This window comes from Onychostoma macrolepis, chromosome 16 (assembly GCF_012432095.1).
Source record: "Onychostoma macrolepis isolate SWU-2019 chromosome 16, ASM1243209v1, whole genome shotgun sequence".
NCBI classification, from domain to species: domain Eukaryota; kingdom Metazoa; phylum Chordata; class Actinopteri; order Cypriniformes; family Cyprinidae; genus Onychostoma; species Onychostoma macrolepis.
In genome coordinates this window covers 6384394-6411064 of record NC_081170.1, presented here as the reverse complement: position 1 = coordinate 6411064, position 26671 = coordinate 6384394, and the positions used below count along the sequence as shown (strand labels likewise).

Below are 26671 nucleotides of genomic sequence, written 5' to 3'. Positions count from 1 at the left end.
ATTCCAATTAATCTCAATCAAACTGCAGTTGGGTTGTTTTGACAGTTAAAAAATAACTAAAAAAGCAGCCAATTAACACAACAAAACACAATAAAAACATAATAACATAAAAAACATGATTTTTGAAAATTAGTTATCTGTTTTGCAAATAAACTCTTCGTATCATGCTTACTGTATCCTTATAATAATACAGCACTTATGTGGGCATCCTGGCGAAGACAAAGTCGCCAGTAAAGACAAAAACATTGTGGATGAATTTAGACATTAAAGTTTTTACATTGTAATGTAATGTAGGTCATCGCGTATTGTAATGTAGGTTAAAAACCCTTGCTACATGTACTGCTTTATACTTCACTTAGACTAAGTCGTTTGACTAAGTCGCGTTGGATAAAAGCGTCTGCAAAATGATTAAATGTAAATAAAAATATAGCTGCAAGCAGCAATTAGGGGGCCAAGCACTACAGAAGCAAGCATCAGACCAACTGCAGCCATGAGTTACTGAAGCCATTTTAAGATTATTGTAGTCCAAACGGCTGAAAAATGATATAAAACTACTAGAAATATGATTGAATGACTTTTCACTTTTGACCAATAGGTGGCACCGTTATCAAATCGATATGGTGTGTTCTGTGTGAGGTGACAATGTTTCACACAAAGTTTGGTGTCAATGTGCAAAAGTATTGCAGAGATATAGCCGCAAGTGTCATTTTGGCATCATGCCTCAAATTCGTTGCTGTGGTATGCGAAAATGGTTTTGTCTATCAACACAAAATCCATAACTTTTTGTCAGCATGGTCTGAAGATGATATGATTCGATTTTGGTGAAAATCGGACAAACGGTTGAGGAGGAGTTCGAAAAAGTAGGTTTTCAACATAAATCAAAATGGCGGACAGGGAGTTCGGCTTTCTATGACATAATTGGTATCTATGTTGTCGGCATGACCCAAGAAATAATTTGAGACCAGTTTCATTACAATAGGCTAATGCAATCAAAAGTTATTAGCATTTTTAGAAATTTCATTATTAATAATTAATGAATGGTTTATTACTCTTGACCAATAGGTGGCGCTGTTACAAAACTGATGTGGCATGGTCAGTGTGAGGTGACAATGTCACATACAAAATTTGGTGTGAATATGTCGAAGTTTCGCTGAGATACAGCCTCAGATGCAGTATGGCATCTTTTCAGCAAAATCGTTGATGCGCTAAACGAAAACCGTTTTGTATATCGACACGAACTCCATACAATTTTGCCAGCATAGTCTGAAGATGATCCGAGTCAAATTTGGTGAAAATCGAACTAACTGTCTAGGAGGAATTCGAAAAAGTAGGTTGTCAACATGAATCAAAATGGCGGACGGGAAGTTCAGCCAATTATGACAAAATTGGTATCAATGTTCTCGGCATGAACCAAGCAATCTATAAACATCAGTTTGGTTACAATAGGCTAATGTAAGCAAAAGTTATTAGCATTTTTATAAATTTCATTATAACTTTTGACCACAAGGTGGTCCCCAAACTTTTTTACTACCATCAGGGCATGGTGCCGAAGAAGTATACCAAGTTTCGTAATGATACGTCTATGCGTTCGTAAAATATAGCATTTTATGACAAAATTCAAAATGGCTGACATGGGAAAATTGGATATCATTCGACACGGCATGATGCACCGAATCTAAAGAGACTATCTAAAGAGTTTTATGAATTTTGGCCAAACCATTCACAAGTTATAAGCAAACATATGCATTTTTCATATCTCCTTACCACTAGGTGGCACAGCGCCGAAACACTGCAGGTAGCCTCAGGTCATGCTTGTTATAACACACACCAAGTTTGGTCTCAATATACCAAACCGTTGCGGAGATATAGCCTCTGATCCATTTTTGCATGATTTTCGGTGAATTCGTTAGTGTGTTATTCGAGAACGCTTGGACGAATCGACTGGAATTCCATAACTTTTTGCCAGCATAGTCTGTAGATGGTCTGAGCAAATTTTGGTGAAAATCAGACGAACCGTCTAGGACGAGTTCGAAAAAGTAGGATTTACGAACAATTGAAAATAGCGAAAAAACTAAACCTTACGATTTTTGAATTTTGGACTTCATTCGACTCGGCTTGAGCCACGGTTATTAACATAAAGTTATTAACATAAACATGAGTGAAACTTTGGACATGTAGTGGCGCTAGAGAGTTTGAGTTAGAGACTCCAAATTTGCTTTGGTTACTATTGACACTATCATCTCTCAGTGTGCCAAATTTTCCCTTTTTCCCCAAACTTTCCCACAAACGGTTCTATGGGCTGCCATTGACTTTCGAGCGGAAGAAACGGAAGAAAAAGAATAATAAGAACGCCAACGGATACAATAGGTGCCTCCGCACCTTCGGTGCTTGGCCCCTAAATATGACTTTATTCGAGACCTATACAGCGCATGCGCGTAAAACATCCGCTACGTAGTGGATATAGTTCAATACGTCATCGTGCTACAGGCTGCAGTGAGGACCTCTTGGATCTACTGGCAGAGCAAACACAAAGTCAGGGTAGAGCAGCAGTAGAAAGCAGCACTGAGAAATGAGTGTGGCAAACTTGCCATTACTTTGATTGAAGTGAACTCTTTTGTGCAGAATTAAGCCCACTACAATCAATGGAGATGTAGCCGGTGAGCTTTCATACTCTTCTTTTGATTGAAATTGGATTTTTTGTTTATTTCAACATGATTGGTTTGATTAATAGATTTAAATTTTGGCAGTGATTGTTTTATATTTAAAATGTGTGCAGATTAAAAGCGGTTTATCATCAAACCGCGTATTTACTGCATAAATGTTCAAATATCTGCTGTGGTTACATGCTGTTTTATGGTAATTTAAAACCAAGGATTTAAATCTTAGGTTTGCTTGATTGTATCTACTTGTGCTTGCTCTTAAAGTGGTGTTTGTATTTGTGTTTAAAGGTTTTTCACCTGACTAAATGACTCATTGCATCGAACTTTCAAAATAAAGAAGGGAAAAGGAGAGCAAAAGTGTGGTCAATGAGTGAAATCCAGTTGAAATCGTGTAGTGGGCTGCCCTTTCAAGTGGGAGAGTTCTGCACAGTCAGTACCTCAAAACAGTGAGGATTCACTTGACATGCAATAATATATATTTATTTCAATCCCATGCTGAAAAAAATAGAAACCATCACATAATTTGTAATGGTTTTACTGGTTATAATGAAAATTGTATTGGTTTTAATGGAAATTCTAATGGTGCCTGTTGGTCTCTACTGGTAATTGGTCGCTTTTTAAAAAACAAAACAAAAACACAAAATACTAATGTAATATGTCCCTAAACACACTACAGGAAACCATTATTTAATGGTTTTAATGGTTAAAAGTTGATAGTTTGTAATGGTATTTGTAGTGAAAATCATTAGAATTTTGTGATGGTTTCTTTTGTTTTTGTCAGCAGGGTCACCATGGGTTTTGTGATTTTATTTGCCATAAATGCGACAGGATTGCTGTAATATTGTGCGATATAGCAACTGTTTGTACTGTAGTTGTGGCGGGCCTATTTGGGAGAAAATCCAGGGCCGTTTTTTACTCCCAGTCCATCCCTGGCCGGAACTGTAATAACTCAAATCACATCATCATTTATTTGTTTATTAATTTAACCTCACATTGTTAAATTGTTTGGGTGTTTCTTTAAAGATATTCAATCTTGAAGACACGTTACACTTGTACTGTATGTATATGGCTTGTACAATCCTCTCAGATTAACTGCCAGACTCATCAGTTCCTGCATGATATATGTGGTGGCAATCAACAACAACAAAGATAGATAGACAGACAGATTTATGTACATATGTACCTAAATACATATGTTAAGTTTCATTTACATACAGTATATATATATATATATATATATATATATATATATATAAAATTAGCACAGCTGCACTCAAGATATTTAACATAAACAAAACGTCTGAACAACACATTACAGAAGTAAAGAGAGCATGAAACTGTGTGGTAGTTTTCATTGGTTTAAACATACAACAATCAGCCTTAAAGCACATTAGTGTAATGATCAATTACCCCTAATCCTAGTCCAAAACACAATCTGGGAGATAATGATCACTACGATGACAACGAGGCCAATACCAAGGCCGATGTGATTCAGGGTGCGTGCCGTTTTGGAGTTCTTCTCTGCTATTTCTCGCTGTCCTGAGTAGTTGGCATTTCGAGTCTGTGAAAACAATTGTGAAACATATAATGAAAACCATTTTTGTTCTCAGAAACTGCTAGTAAATTTTGCAAGATTAAAGAATTGTGAGAAATAAACTTGCCAGAAAAAGTCAGAATTTTAAGATGCAAAGTTGCATTTACACTCTTTATTTATTTTAATTTTTATATATTATATATATTTTTTTTTAATCACATGGCGGAAAACATTGTCGGTGAACACAATCCACCATGCCATTCGTCGTTGCCGGCTAAAACTCTATAGGTCAAAAAAGAAGCCATATTTAAACATGATCCAGAAGCGCAGGCGTTTTCTCTGGGCCAAGGCTCATTTAAAATGGACTGTGGCAAAGTGGAAAACTGTTCTGTGGTCAGACGAATCAAAATTTGAAGTTCTTTTTGGAAAACTGGGACGCCATGTCATCCGGACTAAAGAGGACAAGGACAACCCAAGTTGTTATCAGCGCTCAGTTCAGAAGCCTGCATCTCTGATGGTATGGGGTCGCATGAGTGCGTGTGGCATGGGCAGCTTACACATCTGGAAAGGCACCATCAATGCTGAAAGGTATATCCAAATTCTAGAACAACATATGCTCCCATCCAGACGTCATCTCTTTCAGGGGAGACCTTGCATTTTCCAACATGACAATGCCAGACCAAATACTGCATCAATTACAACATCATGGCTGTGTAGAAGAAGGATCCGGGTACTGAAATGGCCAGCCTGCAGTCCAGATCTTTCACCCATAGAAAACATTTGGCGCATCATAAAGGGGAAGATGCGACAAAGAAGACCTAAGACAGTTGAGCAACTAGAAGCCTGTATTAGACAAGAATGGGACAACATTCCTATTCCTAAACTTGAGCAACTTGTCTCCTCAGTCCCCTGACGTTTGCAGACTGTTATAAAAAGAAGAGGGGATGCCACACAGTGCTAAACATGGCCTTGTCCCAACTTTTTTTAGATGTGTTGATGCCATGAAATTTAAAATCAACTTATTTTTCCCTTAAAATGATAAATTTGGTCAGTTTAAACATTTGATATGTCATCTATGTTGTATTCTGAATCAAATATTGAAATTTGAAACTTCCACATCATTGCATTCTGTTTTTATTCACAATTTGTACAGTGTCCCAACTTTTTTGGAATCGGGTTTGTATATATATATACACACACACACACACACGGTTCAGGAAATGAGTTATTGCGTTTGTATGAAGTTCCCAAAGTTCTAATACTCGTTTTCTACGACTTCTTTAAATTCAACCTGAGAAATCTCATAAAACAGATATTCTTAACTTGTCGTTACTTTTAAGGATTTGTTACCAGTTTTCCCGCAAGAGAGGAGATTTGTTTGTTACTTGCGTTCAAGTTGACAGCTGACAGCGGGCTGGTTTTCCTTTCCTGGTTGAGGGAACCCCAGGGCTGCAGTTTGGCTGCTGATGCAGTCGTTGGGTGACGTGTTTCTAGGAAAACCCTCTGGTGAGCGGTTGCTTTGCCTTGTGACGTGAGAGTTACGTGTTCAGTTTTCTCGATGAGAGTCTGTTTGCGACGACTAAGCTTTGAAGATTTCTGGAGTCACTAGCCCGATGTTACGGCTGTGAGCGCTTTGTAGCACAATCAATGAGGCGAAAGAGCCAAAGATAGAGAGCAAGCCAACCGCGGAGGCTGTGTGTCACTTAGTTTTAAGCGGCCCGATTTTGTCCGTCCCACTAGGTGGTCTTCCAATCAAATTGTTGTTGCAGGGCTTTAACCACGCCCCGTACTGTTCCTCTTTGGACACAAATTAACCTAATATTTAATCTTCCACGTGGGGAATATTTCTGCAAGTTTTAATAACTTCTATAAAGTATTATCACATGCTTACGGTCTATAATATCAACATTTCATTCACACCAGGTTATTGCTAATAAAACAAGCTTCCACACGATACTAATCACTGGTTATCTGCTAAAAGGAAAAGTTATAAGGCAAAGATAAAATTCACCAATTACATAAAACACATCACGCATAAACAAAAGGGCATGAAACACAATTATTATTAAGTATATTGCTCTAATACTTTAACTGATTTTAAATGATTGTCTTTTAAAATCGTCATGCAAGGTTCTGTTCTGTTTTTTGTTTTTGTAAGAGAAAAGAGGGTGAGTTGGAGGTGCAGAAGTGCAGGAAGCAGATGGTCGCAAGTGAAAGGAGTAAAATCATTTTCTTTATGAAATTAATTCCTTATGAGGCCAAAACTCAGGAACTCTCGCAGCATACCCGACATGCAATAAAACAATAAACGTTCTAATCTGACAGGAATATCTGGGAGAAAGACCATTTGCTCATCTGTCCCTTGACCCATCCTTAGGCTCCCTCCTTCCCCCCTGGGCATGACATAGAAGTGTCAAGAACTCAAGTTGCCAGACTTACAAACTGAATTTATTATATCTTAAGAATTAATGATCTTAACCCTTTCATATTTAGTATAATTTTAAAGGTCTCTGTGCAATTGGTAAATTGGTCTCAATTTCACAGTAGTCACTTGTAGGGATGTGCCCGAAGCCGAATACCTTATTCGGAAAGGCACGGATAATGGCTTCAAAACGAATAACGGATGTATCCGAATAACAGAAACAATATTCGGCAGACACAATCACATGTTTGCTGGAACAGCACTACATTTGTGAGGTCTGCGGTTGTTAAGATTTGTGCAATAATAATGGCTAGTACTGCTTTGATAGCGTTTGACACAGTTTCGTACAGATAATATCACGGTCATTGCGTTTGTCTAACGAATGTGGTCTCCTCAGCAATAAACTATCCGTGCGCTCCTTTTTTGATTGCTGCCCGTCAGTGCTAGCCTGACTACGTCAGACTTCGTACTTCCGCTCAATTTCATTTACCTTCTGTACTCAGTCTGATATAGCAGACCATCTCCCAGTTTATCTCCGGCTCCGCAGCAGCGGTAAGCGCCGAATTTAAGATTGTAGTTTAGGTTAGGGAAATCTAAAACGACAGCGGACATGGAGACACGGGATGCTATTCTCTCTGTTGTGGAGAATATTCCCGGGATTTGCCAACTGAAGCCCGAACAAGAAGAGTGTTTGGTTCACATTTTGAATGGAGGTGATGTTGTGGTCCTGCTCCCGACAGGTTTTGGGAAAAGTTTAATTTATCAACTGTTACCGATCGTAAGCGAGAAACTGGGGAGGCCAAAGTCCAGCAAGGCGATAATTGTGGATGCATAGATTTACTTCACATAATCTGCAAAAGTCGTTCACAGCCATCTTCACTGCGGTATTTCGCTCAATGGTTTTGTTTTCGCCGCATACCTGTGTTTACAGCGGAAGTTCGAGGCGGCCGAGCCGGCAAATAACATACGTCATAACCAACCGTTATGTGATTGGCTTACGGGTACACCAATGATTTGAAACTTCAGACAAGCGCCCGCCCACGAGAAAGTAAACGCTTGTCAATTATGCCCTTCCAGACTCTGTCTACGAAGAAAAGCGAAGTAGCAGAGTTTGGTATTACCAGGCTACGTCAGTGCCGGTAAAGCAGTGTTGCCAGATATTGCTACAAAAAACAACCACAACCAATCTCCTGAAAAATGCACCAAAAAAAGTTTAAATCTTGTATTTTGAAAATAGGATACAGAATCTCTAACCTCAACTTTCATCTTCCCACTTTATTAATGCTGTTACATTAAGTATTAAAACAAGTCCAGCGACGCTTATAATAACTAGATATGGCAACATGGCGGAGCGGAGTGGAGGCTGCACTTGCGCCAAGCTCCTTCACTCCTACGTTTCGCAGCTGCTGCAAGTCAGCCACATGAATGTATTCAGCAACATGATTTTAAATAATTTTTTATATGTTTTCAAATTTTATTTTTGAACATGAAACATTTCATGTTCTGGACCTCATAGCTGTCTGGACCTCATAGCTGGCTATGGGCCTGGATGTGTAAAGTGAATGAGTGTAAACTAGCCTATATGAATGAAATGAGCGCAAATCAATATCTGCGTTGGGGTCTATGCTCTCAGAAATCAGAGCTTTGGAGTTATATCAATTCGACAAAAATATACTAAAAACGGTCCTAACTTCTAACCTTTTCGAAATCCAACTGTAAAAACGCATTACATTAGCCCTTTTCGTGAATGGCATTACATTTAATTATACAAGACGAAGAAAAGTAATGTTTGATCAAGGCTTTTGGAGGTTCCAAATGATTTGTTGCGCTCTGTTGATAAAAAACTCCTAAATGATCCTGCAACACATGATCTCTAAGTTACTTAAAGTTCAAGCAAGCTTTATTGTCATTCTGCCATGAGTAGGCTACTGAACACTTTCTTTCCATTTCTATTTTTTTTTTCTTTCAGCTTCTTTTTTTTCTACTAGTGCTCTTATTTAAGATTGTGGATGCTTGTCTCTTGTCAAATTTGTACACAACAATTTCTCTGGAAAATAAGAAGAATAAAGTTATTTTTCTGTTTTGATAAAGTTTTAAATAGAAGATATTTACAAAGTTATAATTTTAATAAAAAAAGAATACTTTCTTTAGTTATACAAGGCATATTTGTTAAATGAAAATTACGAATCGAACAGATTTGCATTTAAAATGGCATTTTCGTGTAATTTGACGAACTTCTGGTTTAAGCCACGCCCATTTCTGGATCTATCCGAATACAGATACAGATACAGATACAAATAATTTTGAGATTGTCACAGATACAGATACAGATACAAATAATGGCTCCGCTGCACACCCCTAGTCACTTGTATTATGAGAGAGTGTATTATGTAGAATTGTGTTCTGCTGAGGAGGGGGTGTGTCCCCCTTTAGGGGTCTGCGGGAATGTTTATCCATCTTCATCCAGGTGCAAGTAAAAGACTGAATGCGCATTAAACTTTCGACCAGGCCGATAGTTTCCACTGTTTGGACTAGCGGGTGGATCCTTACACAAGTCATGGGACAGTCATGTTGCAGATCCTGTGTTTGCAGGCCTGAGGGTATCAGTGAATTGTCCAATATCTTTATTGTTTTCCTGATTGAGTTAGTCATTATCCCTCTTCTGAGTAGATAAGAAAGCGCTGACAGGAAACCACTCAGAATATTGACAACGTGTGATAGTGATGATTAGTTTAGACCTCATGATGAGTTGATTCGATGGCGTATCTGTGTCCATTTTGACACAGGAATCTTACAAATTAAATGTGAAATTTTGTACAAAGACTGAAATTGTCCATGGATTATTTCATTATTAAGCCATATTTAGTTATGCAGCAAATTGCAGATTTTCGGTACGGGTCTTTCGTTTCGGTACGCATGTGTACCGAACAAATACAACATTGTTTTTAACCACAGCAAGAGTGGCCCTTCATTTGAAACTTCCAGTTTTATATAGGCCTATTGTTACGTTTGATACGTAACAAAATCTCATCTTTAAAATTCTTTTTTTTTTTTTTCAGGAAATTTAAACAATAAATGCTGTTTTGATGCTCTTTGATGTGGCGTGACCGATCGCTGTATAAACGCCTCCCTTCAAACGACAGCATAAAGAGCAAGTGAACATAATCATTCCTTCCCCTTTACTACTAGTTTTAACATGAAATAAACATGAATGAACATCTCATGCCTCACGTAATCGCTCAATCTGCGTTTCAACTACGGAAAGACATCACTAATAAAGCAGCTTGTAAACAAAATGTCTTTTGTTTACAAGCATTTTAGCTTACCTCAGGCAAGTCATCAATGTGCACAGTTCATTTATTCACTAGAGAAATTAAGTCTAGAGAAGAGCATTTCACAAAATATTAGACTATATACTCATTATAGTTTATTTACCTGTTAGTGATATCTTAATTATTTAGTGATAAAATTAAATAAATATGTTAAGTGTAAATGAATGTATTTCAACAACAAATAGAAATTTTATCATTTAGAAGTTAATTTAAAGCTAAAGTCCACAACTTTTTTTGGTTAAAAATGATCCGAAATCCTTTTTTGAGCAAGTACGTAACCAGCCAGTGTTCAAAACTCCTTATCTCCTTATCTTAGCCTGATTCACAACAGTAAGCTTATAATGTTTTCAATTTAAGTGGTACTGGTAGGTTTTCGTGGGAAATTCGAGCATGTCGCTGTGTCATTGTCATGTATGTAAACTAAACATAAAGAGGTTGTCTCGGCTATTATGCTATATCGCATGTGAGGATGTTGCAGGTGGCGGATTGTTTATAGCCTTTTCTCACAGCAGCTGGAATAATTAAACTTATTTTGATGGTGGACTGTAATCCATAAAAGTTTGTGTTTATGAAACACAAGTGACTGAAATTACATTATATTCCCGTTTTAAATGTGCATCTGATTACAGATAGCATGGGATTACACAAGATTTGAAATTTAAAGAGAACAAGTTCTAAGGAAGAATAATTTGCTTTTTGGATTAAAATAAATTCTTTATATGAAATTCGAAAGGTATGACAATTAAAGATTAGACTGTACAGAAATTGAAATCTACATGTAACGCTAATAAACACTACATACACACAATGCTGATGTTGTTAACATTCAATTTGAGAACAAAGTATAACAGTAATAATAATTTGCATTTAATCACCATTAGTAGCACAATTTATTATAATGCTTTTTTCTTCAGTTGGTCAGAACAAAATTGGCAGACTTGGTAATTAGGCCACTTGTTGAAAATTATTTGGGTCATACTTCCAAGATGTAGGGTAGAATCTGTGTTTCCGAAGTACAGTGAATATCCACACTGGTGCAGTGACTGACAGCCACACATACTCCTCAAAACAATAGATTTGTGCACTGTGCTGGTGCACAACACACGTTAAGAAAATAATTCTGCAAATAACTGCAATTACAGGTTTCAAACAGATGGCGACAAAGAAGCAAAACATAAGGACTGTAGTTTGAAAAACTGCATTATGTGCAATTTACACGTTTGCATACATTTTTTTTTTAAGTTGAGTGTTGATTATTATATTTAAAAATAAATAGTAATTAAATTTATGTTTGAGCTCTTTTGTTAATTGTAACCTTATAGTAATGTAAAAGAGCTATTGTTTAGAGCATAAGCTGAGGTAGATTTTTACACCTAAGAAAATGTTAATTATAATTGAATTTATTTAAAGAAAAAGCAATTTATTCAGTAAACCACTGTTTGATAAAAAAAAAGCAATTTTATTTTTAGTTTTTTTCTCCCTGCTGTACCAAAACCATACCGAACTGTGACGTCAAAACCACGGTACGTACTGAGCGACATGTCTGTGTACCGTTACACCGCTAAACCTGTATGATGACTAAATACCTTCTATTTCTTTTAGCTTTAGTAATATTTCCCCAAGAAACAGGCAAGAATATAATCATGAATGGGCTGTACACTATGATTTCTGTTCTTTCCAACAACAAAACACATAAGTTAGGTACTTATGAAAATGTAAAAAATTACAAAGGGTGTTACATCAGACACACACACACACACTTAATTGATTTCTTGCATAAATTACACTGACTGCTCTAAGATATGAGACACAAATATTTCTTGAGTTTAGGATACAGAATAGGACACATGCCACATGCTTATTCGATACTTTATTTCCAATTTTGTTTTATATATATATATATATATATTTACATTTACATTTACATTTAGTCATTTAGCAGACGCTTTTATCCAAAGCGACTTACAATTGGGGAATACATAGAGCGATTAATCTTGAAGAGGCAATCAGACATACGAAGTGCTTGCAACACCAAGTCTCAGGCATTGTTCAAATAAATACAAACTACCAAAGGAAGGAATAAGTAAAGATAATTTTTTTTTTTTTTTTTTTTTTTTTTTTTTTTTTTTTTTTTTAAGTTTAGGATGAAGTCAAGTGCTGTCGAAAGAGATGAGTTTTCAGTTGTTGCTTGAAGATTGACAGGGATCCAGCATTCCGGATAGAGGTGGGAAGATCGTTCCACCAGCCAGGAATGGTGAATGAGAATGATCTAGAGAGTGATTTTGCGCCTCTCTGTGATGGTATCACGAGGCGTCGCTCACTAGCAGATCTCAGATTTCTGGAGGGGATGTAGTTTGTTAATAGAGAGTGCAAGTAAACGGGTGCTGAGCCAGTGGTTGTTCTATATGCAAGCATCAGTGTCTTGAACTTGATGCGAGCCGTGATTGAATATATATATATATATATATATATATGGCATGTGTCCTATTTGTGTCTCATATCTTAGAGCAGTCAATGTAATTTATGCAAGAAGTCAATTAAGTGTGTGTGTGTGTGTATGTGTGTGTGTGTGTGTGTGTGTGTGTGCATAGAGCCAAGGCATAGATGCCAGTGTTTCCTGTCATAGCCGTGCAAAAATTTGATTTCAAAAACAGTATAGCTATTAAAACTATTTATTGTTATGATTTTAAATCAGTATTTAATCTCGGAATGATTTCAAAGTAAAAAGAAAGTGCTAAAGTCTGATTTAGTAGTGGCTGTGCTTTAAATTAAATTATTATAATCTTAATTCAAGTGACGAAGGCTTAAAGTCTGACAGTAATCAGTGTTGAGTACTACTGTAAGGTTAAGGCCTGGTTTAAAGTGATTAAAATGTTGAAAAATTAACAGTTGAAAACATTTGTTAGAAATTTAGAAAAGTGATCAAAAAGTAATCAAATGTAATCTGTTACATTACTTTAATAAAGTAATTGAAATAGTTACACTACTTATTACATTTTAAATAGGGTAACTTGTAATCTGTAACCTATTACATTTCCAGAGTAACCTTCCCAACACTGGCCCCAATCTACTGGCCTGACCTGTAATTCTTGTATATATAAATAATGATATAATGACAATTTTCTGTTAGTCAAACAATAGCCTTCTGATTTTTGAACGGTAGCCTGCAGAAAGACTATCATTTAATATAAGAATATAATTTTAAAAAGTTTTGTATTGAATTGGTACCAATTTAAGTGGTAGGCTTCCTTTGACTTGATAAGAATACAGTGTTGCTGATTTACAGAGAGGCACTGCTTAGTCAATGGTTTTTCTAAATATTCTCACTGAGAGGTGAGGATGAAATCCTATAACCGCCCCTGTGTGTAGCCTTGACTTGAAAATATGTTGTTAAATTTGCTAGCAAGTTTTGAGTAAAAAAATTTTTCTTAGTTTTTTTCTTTCAGTGAAATTATTTATACTGCAGTACAACAGTAATAATTAATAAAATATTTTTTTCCTTAAAACTCAAAACTCTCCAGTGCGACACATTTATCTATACAACTGGCAGTCATTTACATGAAACAGGAAAAGTGCAACAACACTTGTCGTACACATACTTGTTCAGTTATAGGGAAGTTACGGGAACGATCTTGCCATTTTTATAATGCCTACATATTTGTTTTTTCTCAAAAAAACTCATTCTGTATGATTTATGAGCTTTTGTACCCATGGAGACCATGAGTCTGTGTGTATTCAGGTTTCAGTCCCTACCAGGATATATAAACCTGTATACACACACACATACAGGTGCTGGTCATATAATTAGAATATCATCAAAAAGTTGATTTATTTAGCTAATTCCATTCAAAAAGTGAAACTTGTAAATTATATTCATTACACACAGACTGATATATTTCAAATGTTTATTTCTTTTCATTTTGATGATTAGAGCTTACAGCTCATGAAAGTCAAAAATCAGTATCTCAAAATATTAGAATATTTACATTTGAGTTTGAATAAATGACCATCCATACAGTATAAATTCTGGGTATCTCTTGTTTTTTGAAACCACAATAATGGGGAAGACTGCTGACTTGGCAATGATCCAGAAGACGAACATTGACACCCTCCACAAAGAGGGTAAGTCACAGAGGGTCATTACTGAAAGGTGTGGCTGTTTACAGAGTGCTGTATCAAAGCATATTAAATGCAAAGTTGACTGGAAGGAAGAATTTGGGTAGGAAAAGGTGCACAAGCAACAGGGATGACCGCAAGCTTGAGAATACAGTCAAGTAAAGCCGATTCAAACACTTGGGAGAGCTTCACAAGGAGAGAACTGAAGCTGGAGTCAGTGCATCAAGAGTCACCATGCTCAGACGTCTTCAGGAAAAGGGCTACCAAGCCACTTCTGAACCAGAGATAACGTCAGAAGCATCTTAACTGGGCTGTGGAGAAAAAGAACTGGACTGTTGCTCAGTGGTCCAAAGTCCTCTTTTCAGATGAAAGTAAATTTTACATTTCATTTGGAAATCAAGGTCCCAGAGTCTGAAGGAAGAGTGGAGAGGCACAGAATCCATGTTGCTTGAAGTCCAGTGTGAAGTCCAGTGATGATTTGGGCTGCCATGTCATCTGCTGGTGTTGGTCAACTGTGTTTTCTGATGTCCACAGTCAACGCAGCCATCTATCAGGAAATTTTAGAGCACTTCATGCTTCCTTCTGTTGACAAGCTTTATGGAGATGCTGATTTCATTTTCCAGCAGGACTTGGCACCTGCCCACATTGCCAAAGGTACCAAAAGCTGGTTCAATGACCATAGTGTTACTGTGCTTGATTGGCCAGCAAACTCGCCTGACCTGAACCTGTAAGGTTATTGTCAAGAGGAAGATGAGAGACACCAGACCCAACAATGCAGATGAGCTGAAGGCCACTATCAGAGCAACCTGGGCTCTCATAACACCTGAGCAGTGCCACAGACTGATCGACTCCATGCCACGCCGCATTGCTGCAGTAATTCAGGCAAAAGGAGCCCCAACTAAGTATTGAGTGCTGTACATGCTCATACTTTTCATTTTCATACTTTTCAGTTGGCCAAGATTTCTAAAAATCCTTTCTTTGTATTGGTCTTAAGTAATATTCTAATATTTTGAGATACTGATTTTTGACTTTCATGAGCTGTAAGCTCTAATCATCAAAATTAAAAGAAATAAACATTTGAAATATATCAGTCTGTGTGTAATGAATGAATATAATATACAAGTTTCACTTTTTGAATGGAATTAGTGAAATAAATCAACTTTTTGATTATAATCTAATTATATGACCAACACCTGTATGATATCTGTATGAAATATATCAAATAAAAGATTGTTCCAATCATAAAACATATTTTGATGATATTTAGATTTTTTTTTTGTTTAAAAAGACATATATTTCCATCTAGAAATAAATGTAAATAAGTGCAGAATGATCCATCCATTCATTCTCCAAACCACAATGCAGAAAAATTGAATTTTTGACCAGCCATTGACAGAGGCTCATAATAGAAATCTTTAAAGAAACATATAATACACAACACAAAAACTGTTGTGGCAAAAAACTGATTGATAGAAAAAAAAAGTCAAAAATAATTAATAAGGAATCATTTTTCCATAGTTTTTTTTTTTAAACGAATTATAACGACACCTGTAATCATTAACTTTTGATGATTACCATATTAACTTCTACAAACATGTTATGCAATTTTATGCTTAATGATTATATAAATGTTAAAGAAATTAAATAAAATTCAATGAAACTAATATACTTACAAAGATGGAGTAAATCAGTGCAGCAATGCCCAGAGGTAAACAGCAGCACAACATGATGAAGATAGAGTAGTACAGGTAATCTGACACTGGATCAGCCAGTGGAGTGACAGTCACAAAAGCTGCAGGCTGCACAGTGACCATAGGCTGTCCTGGATACGGCCCCTGGATGTAGGGGCCCTGGGGGACTGGCTGACTTGGAAAGGAAGGAGGATGTCCAGCAGGATTGTGCTGGTATGCTGGTGGTTCTGCTGCTGCAGGCATCCCTGATTTCTCAGATGAATTGTAGGCTTTTGGAGGCTGAATGGAAGACTGGCTGGGATCCATTCTTCTGTTTATTGGATTTTGATTGTAATTTTCTTTGCCTTGTGATCTGCAGCAACGTATGTAATACTGTACTCTGGTTCAGTCTTTTATGTGCTGATGAAAGTAGCCAGCAAATGGGAGCTGTTGGTTGTAGGGGAGGGGTGACAAGAACTTTACTGCTGTTTCCATTATACAGTGTGACTGCAAGCACCAACTTGTACAGTAGTTTTACGTTTACTCTGATGAAATTCATGAAATATCAGGTGGGTCAAGAGGATTATTTCACCACACCCGAGCATTGTTTAGGGAATCTTTGGGAATCCTCCTCTTTTTAATCTTTTTCCTTATTACTCCTTCCACCATTGCATTTACTCATTACATGTTAGAAACTTAACCTTCCTGTATTTTAGAGGAAAAAGTGCTCTTAATTCATTGAAAAACAACTGTTTAAGGAATGAATGGTTTTGAATTCATTATACATCAGATTACATCATATTCCTGCATTACATGAAAACAGAGATGAGCCAGATTAAACATAGCAAATCATTCCTCAGTAGGCCTACAGATATACTCATATTAATTGATCATTAAAATCATAACACCAAATTATGTTTGTTAAATTATATTTCAGGCTGTATTAAAAAAACACCTTCTTAACCCTTGTGCAGTCTCCATTTTGGGTTGTGCACTCATGGTCTTTGGGGTCTCTGGAGACCCCAAGCAACAAAATGTAATTTTGTAGCAAAATAATTGTTTTTTTTTTTTAAACCAATGTAATTTTACTCTGTTTATTAATGTTTTTACTCCACATTTGTGTAGTTTTTGGAGGATTTATGATATTTTTTTACATTTATATAAATAAATTAAAAAATATTTTTTATATAGGTTTTTATACAAAAAACAGCTTTTTATGTAAATCTCACTTAGTAAAAGACCCACATTTCTAACTTTCATTCATGGGGATAACATGGATCATTTCACATGGTTTAGTGTAAAATTTTTGCCCATATTTTGGAAATTGCAGTTTCAAAATTAAAAAATTATCATTTTTACCACTAGACGGCTGCAGAGCTCCACTATTTACTATTTGCTATTTGACCAACTGAAAGATATCTTTTCACAAGTTTTTTTCAGTTGGATTCATATCTACATATTATGAAATCACAATTATAACAATAAAAATGATTTTTGTCAAAGTTTTGCATTTTTAGAACTGAAAAAAATAATTTTTTCAAAAATGTTACATTATGATTCAAAGAGCAGTTTTTTTTTAGTCTCACAAATGTATTCCTCTGTGTTTGTGTGTGACTGTGTGTGTGTTCACAGCATGATCATTTTGCAATATTGGAAGTGTACCACTTCATTTCTGTCCATGTGTGTTCTGTGTTATTTCTGATTTTGAGGATGAATTTTGTCCATTTTCTATGCGGGGTTTCTTCAAATAAAATAATCCAAAATGCAAAACCACCACAAAAATAAATTGGTGACACTGACACATCGACAATGCGCGCGCACACACACACACACACACACACACACACACACACACGAATAAATTTGTGAGACCATAAAAACTGCTTTCTTATAATTTGTCAAATAAAATAATCCAAAATGCAGAACCACCACAAAAATAAATTGGTGACACTGACACATCAACAATGCACACGAACGCATGCACACACACACACACACACTTAAAATTATATGAAAAACAGATGATTGAAATAAATGATAAACTCTAAAGACTCCAACCTTTCTCTTTGTAACATCTTGTTGAGGTTTGATTCAAATCATAATGTAACATTATTGAAATTTTTTTTTTCTCAGTTCTAAAAATGCAAAACTTTGACAAAAATCATTTTTATTGTTATAATTGTGATTTCATATTATGTAGATATGAATCCAACTGAAGAAAACTTGTGAAAAGATATCTTTCAGTTGGTCAAATAGCAAATAGTAAATAGTGGAGCTCTGCAGCCATCTAGTGGTAAAAATGATCATTTTTTAATTTTGAAACTGCAATTTCCAAAATATGGGCAAAAATTTTACACTAAACCATGTCAAATGATCCATGTTATCCCCGTGAATGAAAGTTAGAAATGTGGGTCTTTTATGAAGTGAATTTTACATAAAAAGCTGTTTTTTGTATAAAAACCTATATAAAAATGTCTTTTAATTTATTTATATAAATTTAAAATATATCATAAGTCTTCCAAAAACTACACAAATGTGGAGTAAAAACATTAATAAACAGAGTAAAATTACATTTGTTTAAAAAAATAATAATTTTGTTAAATAATTACATTTTGTTGCCCAAAGACCATAAGTGCAACTATTTTTTTCACACTAACATAAAATCAAGAAATCATTCCAATTTTATTTTTTATTTGTACATCTAGAAAGTGTTGACCGCCGTACAAAGTCTCATGCCATTTGGAAAAAGAGAACATTTTTTAAAAATTTAGCAAACTTCATTTGCGGGTCAAAAAGACCCCGAAGAACGCACAAGGGTTTACCACTCACGACTGTATGAACAAGAATTAGAAAAATATTATCAGGGTTCAAGCACTTTAAGGCATTTAAGCCTACGTAAAAATATTACGTATTTTTTAGCAAGCCTGTAACCACCTAAATCAATGATTTAAAAAAGCATTTTTGATAATTTAACACAGAAATATGATGATTTTTAACATTTATGACTGTTATAGCACCACCTATTGTTAGGTTGGAGGAGTTATGTCAAATATACGATGTGAAGATCCAGTACATGCGTGAATATATTCAATTCACGCAATGCAAAGCAGCTTGACAGAAAATTACAGTTTCTACATATTTAGGAGGAGCTTATCAGTGGTGACTATGTCAAGGTGATGTCCAAAGGGGAGAAATGTACAGTAAAAATCATGCAGTTAATGACGTGTATTCAAACAAACGGTGAACACTATTAACGGCAATGATTATACAGTATGTTGCGATTAAACTTATAGCAAAATTTAGTAGTTTTGTGTGTTGGTTCAGGGTTGGCATCATCTGAGGTCCTCTGAGGGGTGAGCAAACGGGTGTTCGGTCATCTCAGATCTTTGTAAGGGCTGGATCCAGACTTTAATATAACAGTGTCTGTGCAAGTCCAATAAAAATCGGGCTGATATTTCTATTAAGTTTGAGTTTAATTATATTATATTGTGGTTTAGTGGTACACAACGTAATATAATTAAATTGTTTGGAGGTGGCTTAGTCCCTTTGTGCTTCTGACACTACATTACTCATGGTATATTTATGTTGTTTTAGGATTACGGTTATGGGTAAGTCTTGCCTCTCATTTATTTCCTTCCTCTAGAGGTGTTACCTACATTTTTAACACATTTGTCATGGTAGTAGAACATTTTGACAGGTTTTTCTCTGCCTTACGCAATGTGCCACGTTGTATCTGACAGTTTTAACTATGAAGGTCATCCTGAGGAAGGTACTATTTTCATGACAGTGGCATTCCTCCAACTTTTAATAAATAAAGTAAGTTGTTATTTGAATTATAAAGAAATAAAGTGGGCAAGGAGATTCTAGGTCTAATTCTAGTTGAGAAGCATTTAAACTATTTCTGGCCCTTCTATTTGTATGCCTAATATGTTAAAAAAAAAGAAAAAAAAAGGCTAAATGTTTCTTTTAAAATTTCTTCACATTCAGTTAGGAATTACATGAATAATGTAAATGATACCATATTTTCAATTCAAAATGGCATGAGAAAAAGTCATAGTTTGCCTCACTGTATATTACTGTAGGCCTAGTTCATTTAACATTTCTCTCGTAAAACAGTTGTTATTAAACGTTCCGCTGCTTCAATCTTACCTCTCTATCTCAAAAAATTAAAACAGAATGACAGTACTCTAACCCAATGATGTTGGGGGATCCAGTGGGGGTGGCAATCATATATTCAGGGTGTCCTTACCACTCTTGATCACAACCCTGTTAAAATGTAGTGGCAGTACCTGCGCTCATTGGCGCCCCCTCCAGCTGGTGGCGCTCTATGCGACCGCCTAGCTTGCCTATGCCTAGAAACGGTACTGTATGTTTTGCTTGTTGGGGCAGGCAGACCAGCCAAGTATACTGATAATACATATACACTACTTATTATAATGCACTGTGCAATATTATAATTATATATACATCTATATCTAATATAATTATATATATATATATATATATATATATATATATATATATATATATATATCTTCCGCTCTCACGTGTAAATCAGCAGCACCTATGCTAATCAGGTGGACTGGTATGAACCAAAAGTTCAACATTTTATTAATTTTCAAAGGGAATTGGATTTATGGGTGAGTTTATTAAATGTACCACCCCAGTCACAAGCTCGTACAGATGTAGCACAAGCAGGGGCGGATCTACCGGGGTGGCAGCTGCCACCCTAAGAAAAAGCTATGCCACCCCAGAATTATCACAGAATAAAATATAAATGTAAGCAGTGTTTTATGTGCTACTTTTCAGCCGCGGCGATGACAGCGCACGATGGTTGCACGCGCACGCAGCGCGACCAGTGTAGTCGGCTTCATTAACAAATTACTCTTATGAACCGGTTCTTCTTGAGTCAAAAATACAAAGCGCAGCCCATAACGAATTGTTTTTGCATTCGTTCGTAAATCAGATACTGCTTCTCTGTTTATTCAAAAGTCCTCTGAGAAATCTAATCCCGTCCGGATATGTCTGAGATTCATCCCGTATTGTTTGGTGATCCGATTCTCCGACCGCTCGCTCCACTTTCATCATGGATATAGAGGCCTTTCTGCCATATCGGACAAACAATAACATGAAATCAATTAGAAGAGTCCGATCACGAAAACTAATAGCAGAGTTAGGTAAGAATCTTGTATTGCCTTTTTCTCGATTGTTAACATAATATAACTTATTTTAGTTGGTCCATTTTCCCAAACAATTAATTCAGTTCTCAAAACAAAGACACGTTTCTCAAAAAGTTTAACAATGAGTAAGTTAAACATTAGGCAGCAAAACTGATGACACCAATCAGAATCTCTGCATCCTAACAACGGAGAGAGCTGAGAGAATTATATGGGTTTTATACTTACACATTTAGTATAATTACAGTACAGTACCAGTACATTAGATGATGGGAATTTCACTCTTCTATATGTACAGTAAACTGTAGCACGTTATACACCTTCAAACGTGTGACTGTCAAATTTTATTTGTAATCATTTTTTATGTGTACTATAAGTTTGCAGAACTGAGAAATGACTGTCTAGAGATATAGCTAGTCTTGTGTCAGGAGAACAGGAAACTGCTATAGTACTGTATACTGTAATGAAATTTGGCCAAATGTGCAGAGGATGCTGAATTTACTTTTTTTTTTTTTTTTACTGTACTGTATGTGGAGCATACCAAGTTCATATACAATTCTTTGGTATTTGAACTTTTCTAGTGTTTTTCATCTACTGCAAGATTACTTTACAGTAGTAAAATGAAAAGGATCTGTTCCCCAAAGTTCATTGCTGAATTATTATTATTATCTGTAATTTAATTTATGTTGTAGCCTATTGTCACGGTGCACACAGCAGGGAGGAATGAGGAACAGGCAGACGAGGATAAACTTCAAAATAATAGTCTTTAATGATGACATCAGGACAGGGCAAGACAAGGCAAGGTTGACACAGACAGGAACACCGGGGAATAACGAGTAGACCAGACGAAATCTAACTAAACAGGCAGGAACTAAATACACATGACAATTACTGATAATGACTAAACACAGCTGGACAAGACTTAACTAATAATCACACTTAACAAGAACAGGAACAAGACCACATATGGAAACAAGAGGCGGGAACACATGACACACACGACAGAGGACTGACACCTATACTGTAATAGACATTGAGCTGCAAAAATTATTCCTGAATCCTAAGTGTTTGTTGGTAAGTGTTATTGATCTCATGAGTGTTCACTGGGCAGGAAAGTCATCTGTGTATTTGAATTGTGTGTAAGTATTTAAGAATACCTTTAATAACTAGATTGAAAAATTTGAAATACACATTTATGCTGGCTTGTCTTAAATTCTTGTTTAAGAAACATAAATAGTTTGGTCAGTTAGATGTTCTAGATGTTTGCTAAAGTGTTGCTAGATGGTTGCTAGGATATTATGGGTGCTTGCTAAGCTCTTGCAGTTGCTGGGGTGTTGCTAGACTATTGATAGTGTGTTCTGGGTGATTACAGACATTCCCATCTCTGGTAATAACAGAAAATATAACATTGTTTTCAAAACTGATCCAGTTGCAATGCTTTGATATTATTGTATTTCTTTCTAATGTTAGGAAATTCTCTTAAATTTGCACTAAAACATGATTTATACCATCTAAGTAGCCTATGTAATATAATAGAACCGCATGTCTTCTGTAATGACACAAGTTCAGAAACATTTATAACCTGTTGAAGTTTTTTATATTGTGTATTGACTTGGTGCCATGATGGATATTGAAATGTTATTATTTATTTTTCATTTTAAACAGTATAGATGATTACTTAATGGTAATGCAATATTTGTGAACAACTGTGCATGTCAGACAATCAATCCCCAAAAACTATGGATGGGGGCTTGCTTTGGTGTTGCCACCCCTTATAGACCCCGTGCCACCCCTTTGCCACCCTAAAAATTATTTTCTAGATCCGCCCCTGCTCCAAACCATCTAAAACTTTTGTTCATCTTCAAAAGAAAAGTGGAGATATTTTAATGAAATCTTTATGTCCCTCCGATGAAAGACGAATCACCAAAGATGTTCACGTTTCAAAAAGTCAAAAAAACATCGCCAAAATAATCCATATGAATTGCGTGGTTTCCTCCAAGTGCTCTAAAGATACACGATCGCTCTATATAATATAACTGTTTAAATTTAGACTTATATTCACATTCAAGGGACATTTGCAAGCGCATCATATTTGATTTACGAAGCTCTCAGGTGCGAGCTCATTATCAAATTAACCAATCAGAGCCGTTCAATGGCTCTGGAACCAATCAGGTTTAGTCAGTGTGTTGTTTGAATTTAAACACAAGTAAACGCAATATTTATTTATTTTATTTATTTATTTCTCTTTTAAGCATTTCAGATATGATGTTGAAATCCTTGTGGGGATTTCAGTAGTAGCTTATTACAATTAATGTATCATGTAATGGACAACAGCCTAATCAACCAAAGTATAATGTTTTAAGTAAAACCGAACAACATATTAAACAACATATTTTAAGCATTGCAACGCTTAATAATAGTTGACAAACGTTTGTACATTGTAAATGTTAAAAAATGTTTTTTGGTTTTCTGTAAATACACTAAAACGTCACAAAAAGTATGCTTAAGTTTAGTATATTCCTTAAAAGTGTAACTAAGCATATATTTATTACCAAACTATTTCTAGTATACTTTTTTGAAGTGCATTAAAAGTATGCTTGTGTTTAGCATATTTCTTAGAAGTATAACTAAGCATATATTTAATACAAAAGTACTTCAAGTATACTTTTTAGAAATATATTAAAATGCAATTCAGTATATTTTTAATGCAGTTCAAATAAGCATGTTGGGAATACAAAGGTATTATAAACATACTACTTGAATTTCAAGTATATTTTTAATATATTTAATACTACGTCTTTTCTACCTGGGTTTCCAGGTGAAAAAGAAATATATTTAAATTGTGCTTTTTCAGACACACTTAATATATTTATATTATACTATACTAAGTGCATATTAAATGTATTATTTTGAAACAACTTTAAGTATATTAAGTGTATTTCAAGATATGTTTAAGTTCGATTTTAATCTATTTGTAATATATTTAATATATTGAAATTGTGTTAAATTGGAACCACTTTAAGTATATTTAGTGCAATTTGAGTGTATTTATTAAAATACATTTAAAATGTAAAATATATTTTCTGTTCCTTTGCTTGTCTCTGCACTCAGATTTCAGTTTGTCTTCTATAGCAGCTGATCTGAAAAACAACAAATGTTAATATTTCTCACACGCACAAAAAAAGGCAAATGATGATTGATGATTTGTTTTCTATTTAAGAATGACAGAACAATGTACCTGGTCAGAAATATAGTCAAAAACCTTACCAGCCTCAGCAGTTTCAGCTCTCTTATAAGCAGCCCTTCTTACAATTTAATCTTTGTTCTTATCTGTAATGAGAAATATATATTAGAAAATAAAGTCTATAAGTTTGTCAAGCTTGAACAAATATAAACACCAATCAACCAACACTACCACAGTTTGCTGATCAGCTCAAGACAAATTAACTGTATGTTCATAATCATGGTTTTTCAAAGATCATTAACCTCATTACAATGAAGCCAAATTGTTCAGGAAATCAGAAATATATACACTTCATGTTGCAAATAAAAGAATGTTAATGTTGTACACGTTATAATGACTAATTTTATTTTATTTTTTCTGCCAATGCATTTGTCAAAAACACGACTGATACAGACAAATAACGTTAATTAAATACAAATCTTACCTGAAGTCACAGTGAGGTACCGAAGCCAGACGCCATACACGCTTGCAGAAGCTGGTAAAAATAAGAACATACCGCTATATTTTCTAATTAATTTCATAGTTCCCCCAAAACAATTTGAATTCTGTCATCACTCACCTTTAAGATGCTCCAAACCATCTAAGACTTTTGTTCATCTTCGAAAGAAAAGCGGAGATATTTTAATGAAATCTGAGAGATTTATGTTCCTCCGATGAAAAGATTCATCAAAGATATTCACGTTTTAAAAAGTTAATCGCAAAAAAACATCGCCAAAGTAATCCATATGAATTGCGTGGTTTCCTCCAAGCGCCCTACAGAGACACGATCGCTCTTATATAACATAACTGTTTAAATTTAGACTTATATTCACATTCAAGGGACATCTGCACGCACATCATATCTGATTTACTAAGCTCTCTGCTGCGAGCTCGTTATCATACGAACCAATCAGAGACGTTCAATGGCTCTGGAACCAATCAGGTTTAGTCTGTGTTGTTTGAATTTAAACACAAATAAACGTGTTTTTTTTTTTTTTTTTTTTTATTTATTTATTTTAATTCATATATAATGTTGAAATCCTTGTGGGAATTTCAGAAATATATATTAGAAAATAAAGGCATCAAGCTTGAACAAATTTATAAACACCTATTACAATTAATGTATCTTGTAATGAACAACAACCTAATCAACCAAAGTAGCATAACCCATAAAAAAAGGTTAAAAATGTTTTTCAAAATATTGTACTTTTCCAAATATTAAAATTATAAATACATAAATATTTAAAATATAACCATGTGTAGGCCTACTGCAATATAAAGTACATTAAAAACCTGCTAAAAGTGTAATCATTTTGTTATGTTCTTACACAAAGTACACACAAAATATATTTTAAGTAAGAGTAACATACGTGTTTTTTTTTTTTTGTAAATACACTAAAACGTCACTAAAAGCATGCTTGTGTTTAGTATATTCCTTAAAAGTGTAACTAAGAATATATTTATTAACATAGTATTTCTACTATACTTTTTTAGAAATATAGTAATAGTGTGCTTGTGTTTAGCATATTCCTTAAAAGTGTAATTAAGCATATATTTATTACCAAAGTATTTCTAGTATACTTTTTATAAATACATTAAAAGTATGCTTCCGTTTAGCATATTTCTTAGAAGTATAACTAAGCATATATTTAATACAAAAGTATTTCTAGTATACTTTTTAGAAATATGTTAAAATGCAATTCAATATATTTTTAATGCACTTCAAATAAGCATGTTGGGAATACAAATGTATTATAAACATACTACAGGAGCGAGGTGAGCCGCCTGGTCGGGTGGTGCAGTGACAACAATCTCTCTCTAAATGTGGAGAAGACTAAGGAGATTGTTGTTGACTTCAGGAGAATGCACTCTCTGCATGCTCCTCTGACCATCAATGGTGCGACCGTGGAGAGAGTGAGCAGCACCAAGTTCCTGGGTGTACACATCACAGAGGACCTCTCCTGGACCAACAACACTGCAGCACTGGCCAAGAAAGCACAACAGCGACTCTACTTCCTCTGTAAACTCAGAAGAGCCAGAGCCCCGGCCCCCATCATGTGCACCTTCTACAGAGGCACCATTGAGAGCATCCTGACTAGCTGCATCACTGTGTGGTATGGCGCCTGCAACGTGTCCTGCCGCAAGTCCCTTCAACGAATAGTGAGAGCAGCTGAGAAGATCGTTGGTGTCTCTCTGCCCTCCCTCCAGGACATCTACAGCACCCGTCTCACCCGCAAAGCCCTCTGCATTACAGGTGATCCCACCCACCCGACACACAGCTTCTTCAGTCTGCTGCCATCAGGGAGGAGACTGCGGAGGCTCCAGGCCAGGACCAACAGACTGAAAGACAGCTTCATCCATCAGGCTGTCAGGAAGCTGAACTCCCTCCCGTCCTTGCCCCCCCTCCCCTCTCTTACCCCACGCACCACTGAACTCTGACCCCCCACCACCACCACCACCCACATACGCACACGCACACACACACACACACACACACACACACACACACACACACTGTGACCAGCACCAGTCACTTT

General features: G+C 35.5%; 1 protein-coding gene across 1 annotated transcript; it reads right to left on the bottom strand.

Moving 5' to 3' along the window:
* Positions 1–4062: 4062 nt before the first annotated feature.
* Positions 4063–16061, bottom strand: LOC131521648 (trafficking regulator of GLUT4 1-like). Its single transcript, XM_058746587.1, has 2 exons — positions 15738–16061; positions 4063–4221 (listed from the first exon to the last, which is right to left on the bottom strand). The coding sequence occupies exons 1-2, from the start codon at positions 16059–16061 to the stop codon at positions 4063–4065; spliced, it is 483 nt and encodes a 160-aa protein (XP_058602570.1).
* Positions 16062–26671: the final 10610 nt, after the last annotated feature.

Excerpts from the sequence above, each read along its gene's own strand:
- LOC131521648 (XM_058746587.1), bottom strand. The coding sequence starts at position 16,061 with ATGGATCCCAGCCAGTCTTCCATTCAGCCTCCAAAAGCCTACAATTCA. Across the intron at positions 4,222-15,737 it reads CACTGATTTACTCCATCTTT|ACTCGAAATGCCAACTACTC; the intron begins GTAAGTATATTA and ends TTGTTTTCACAG.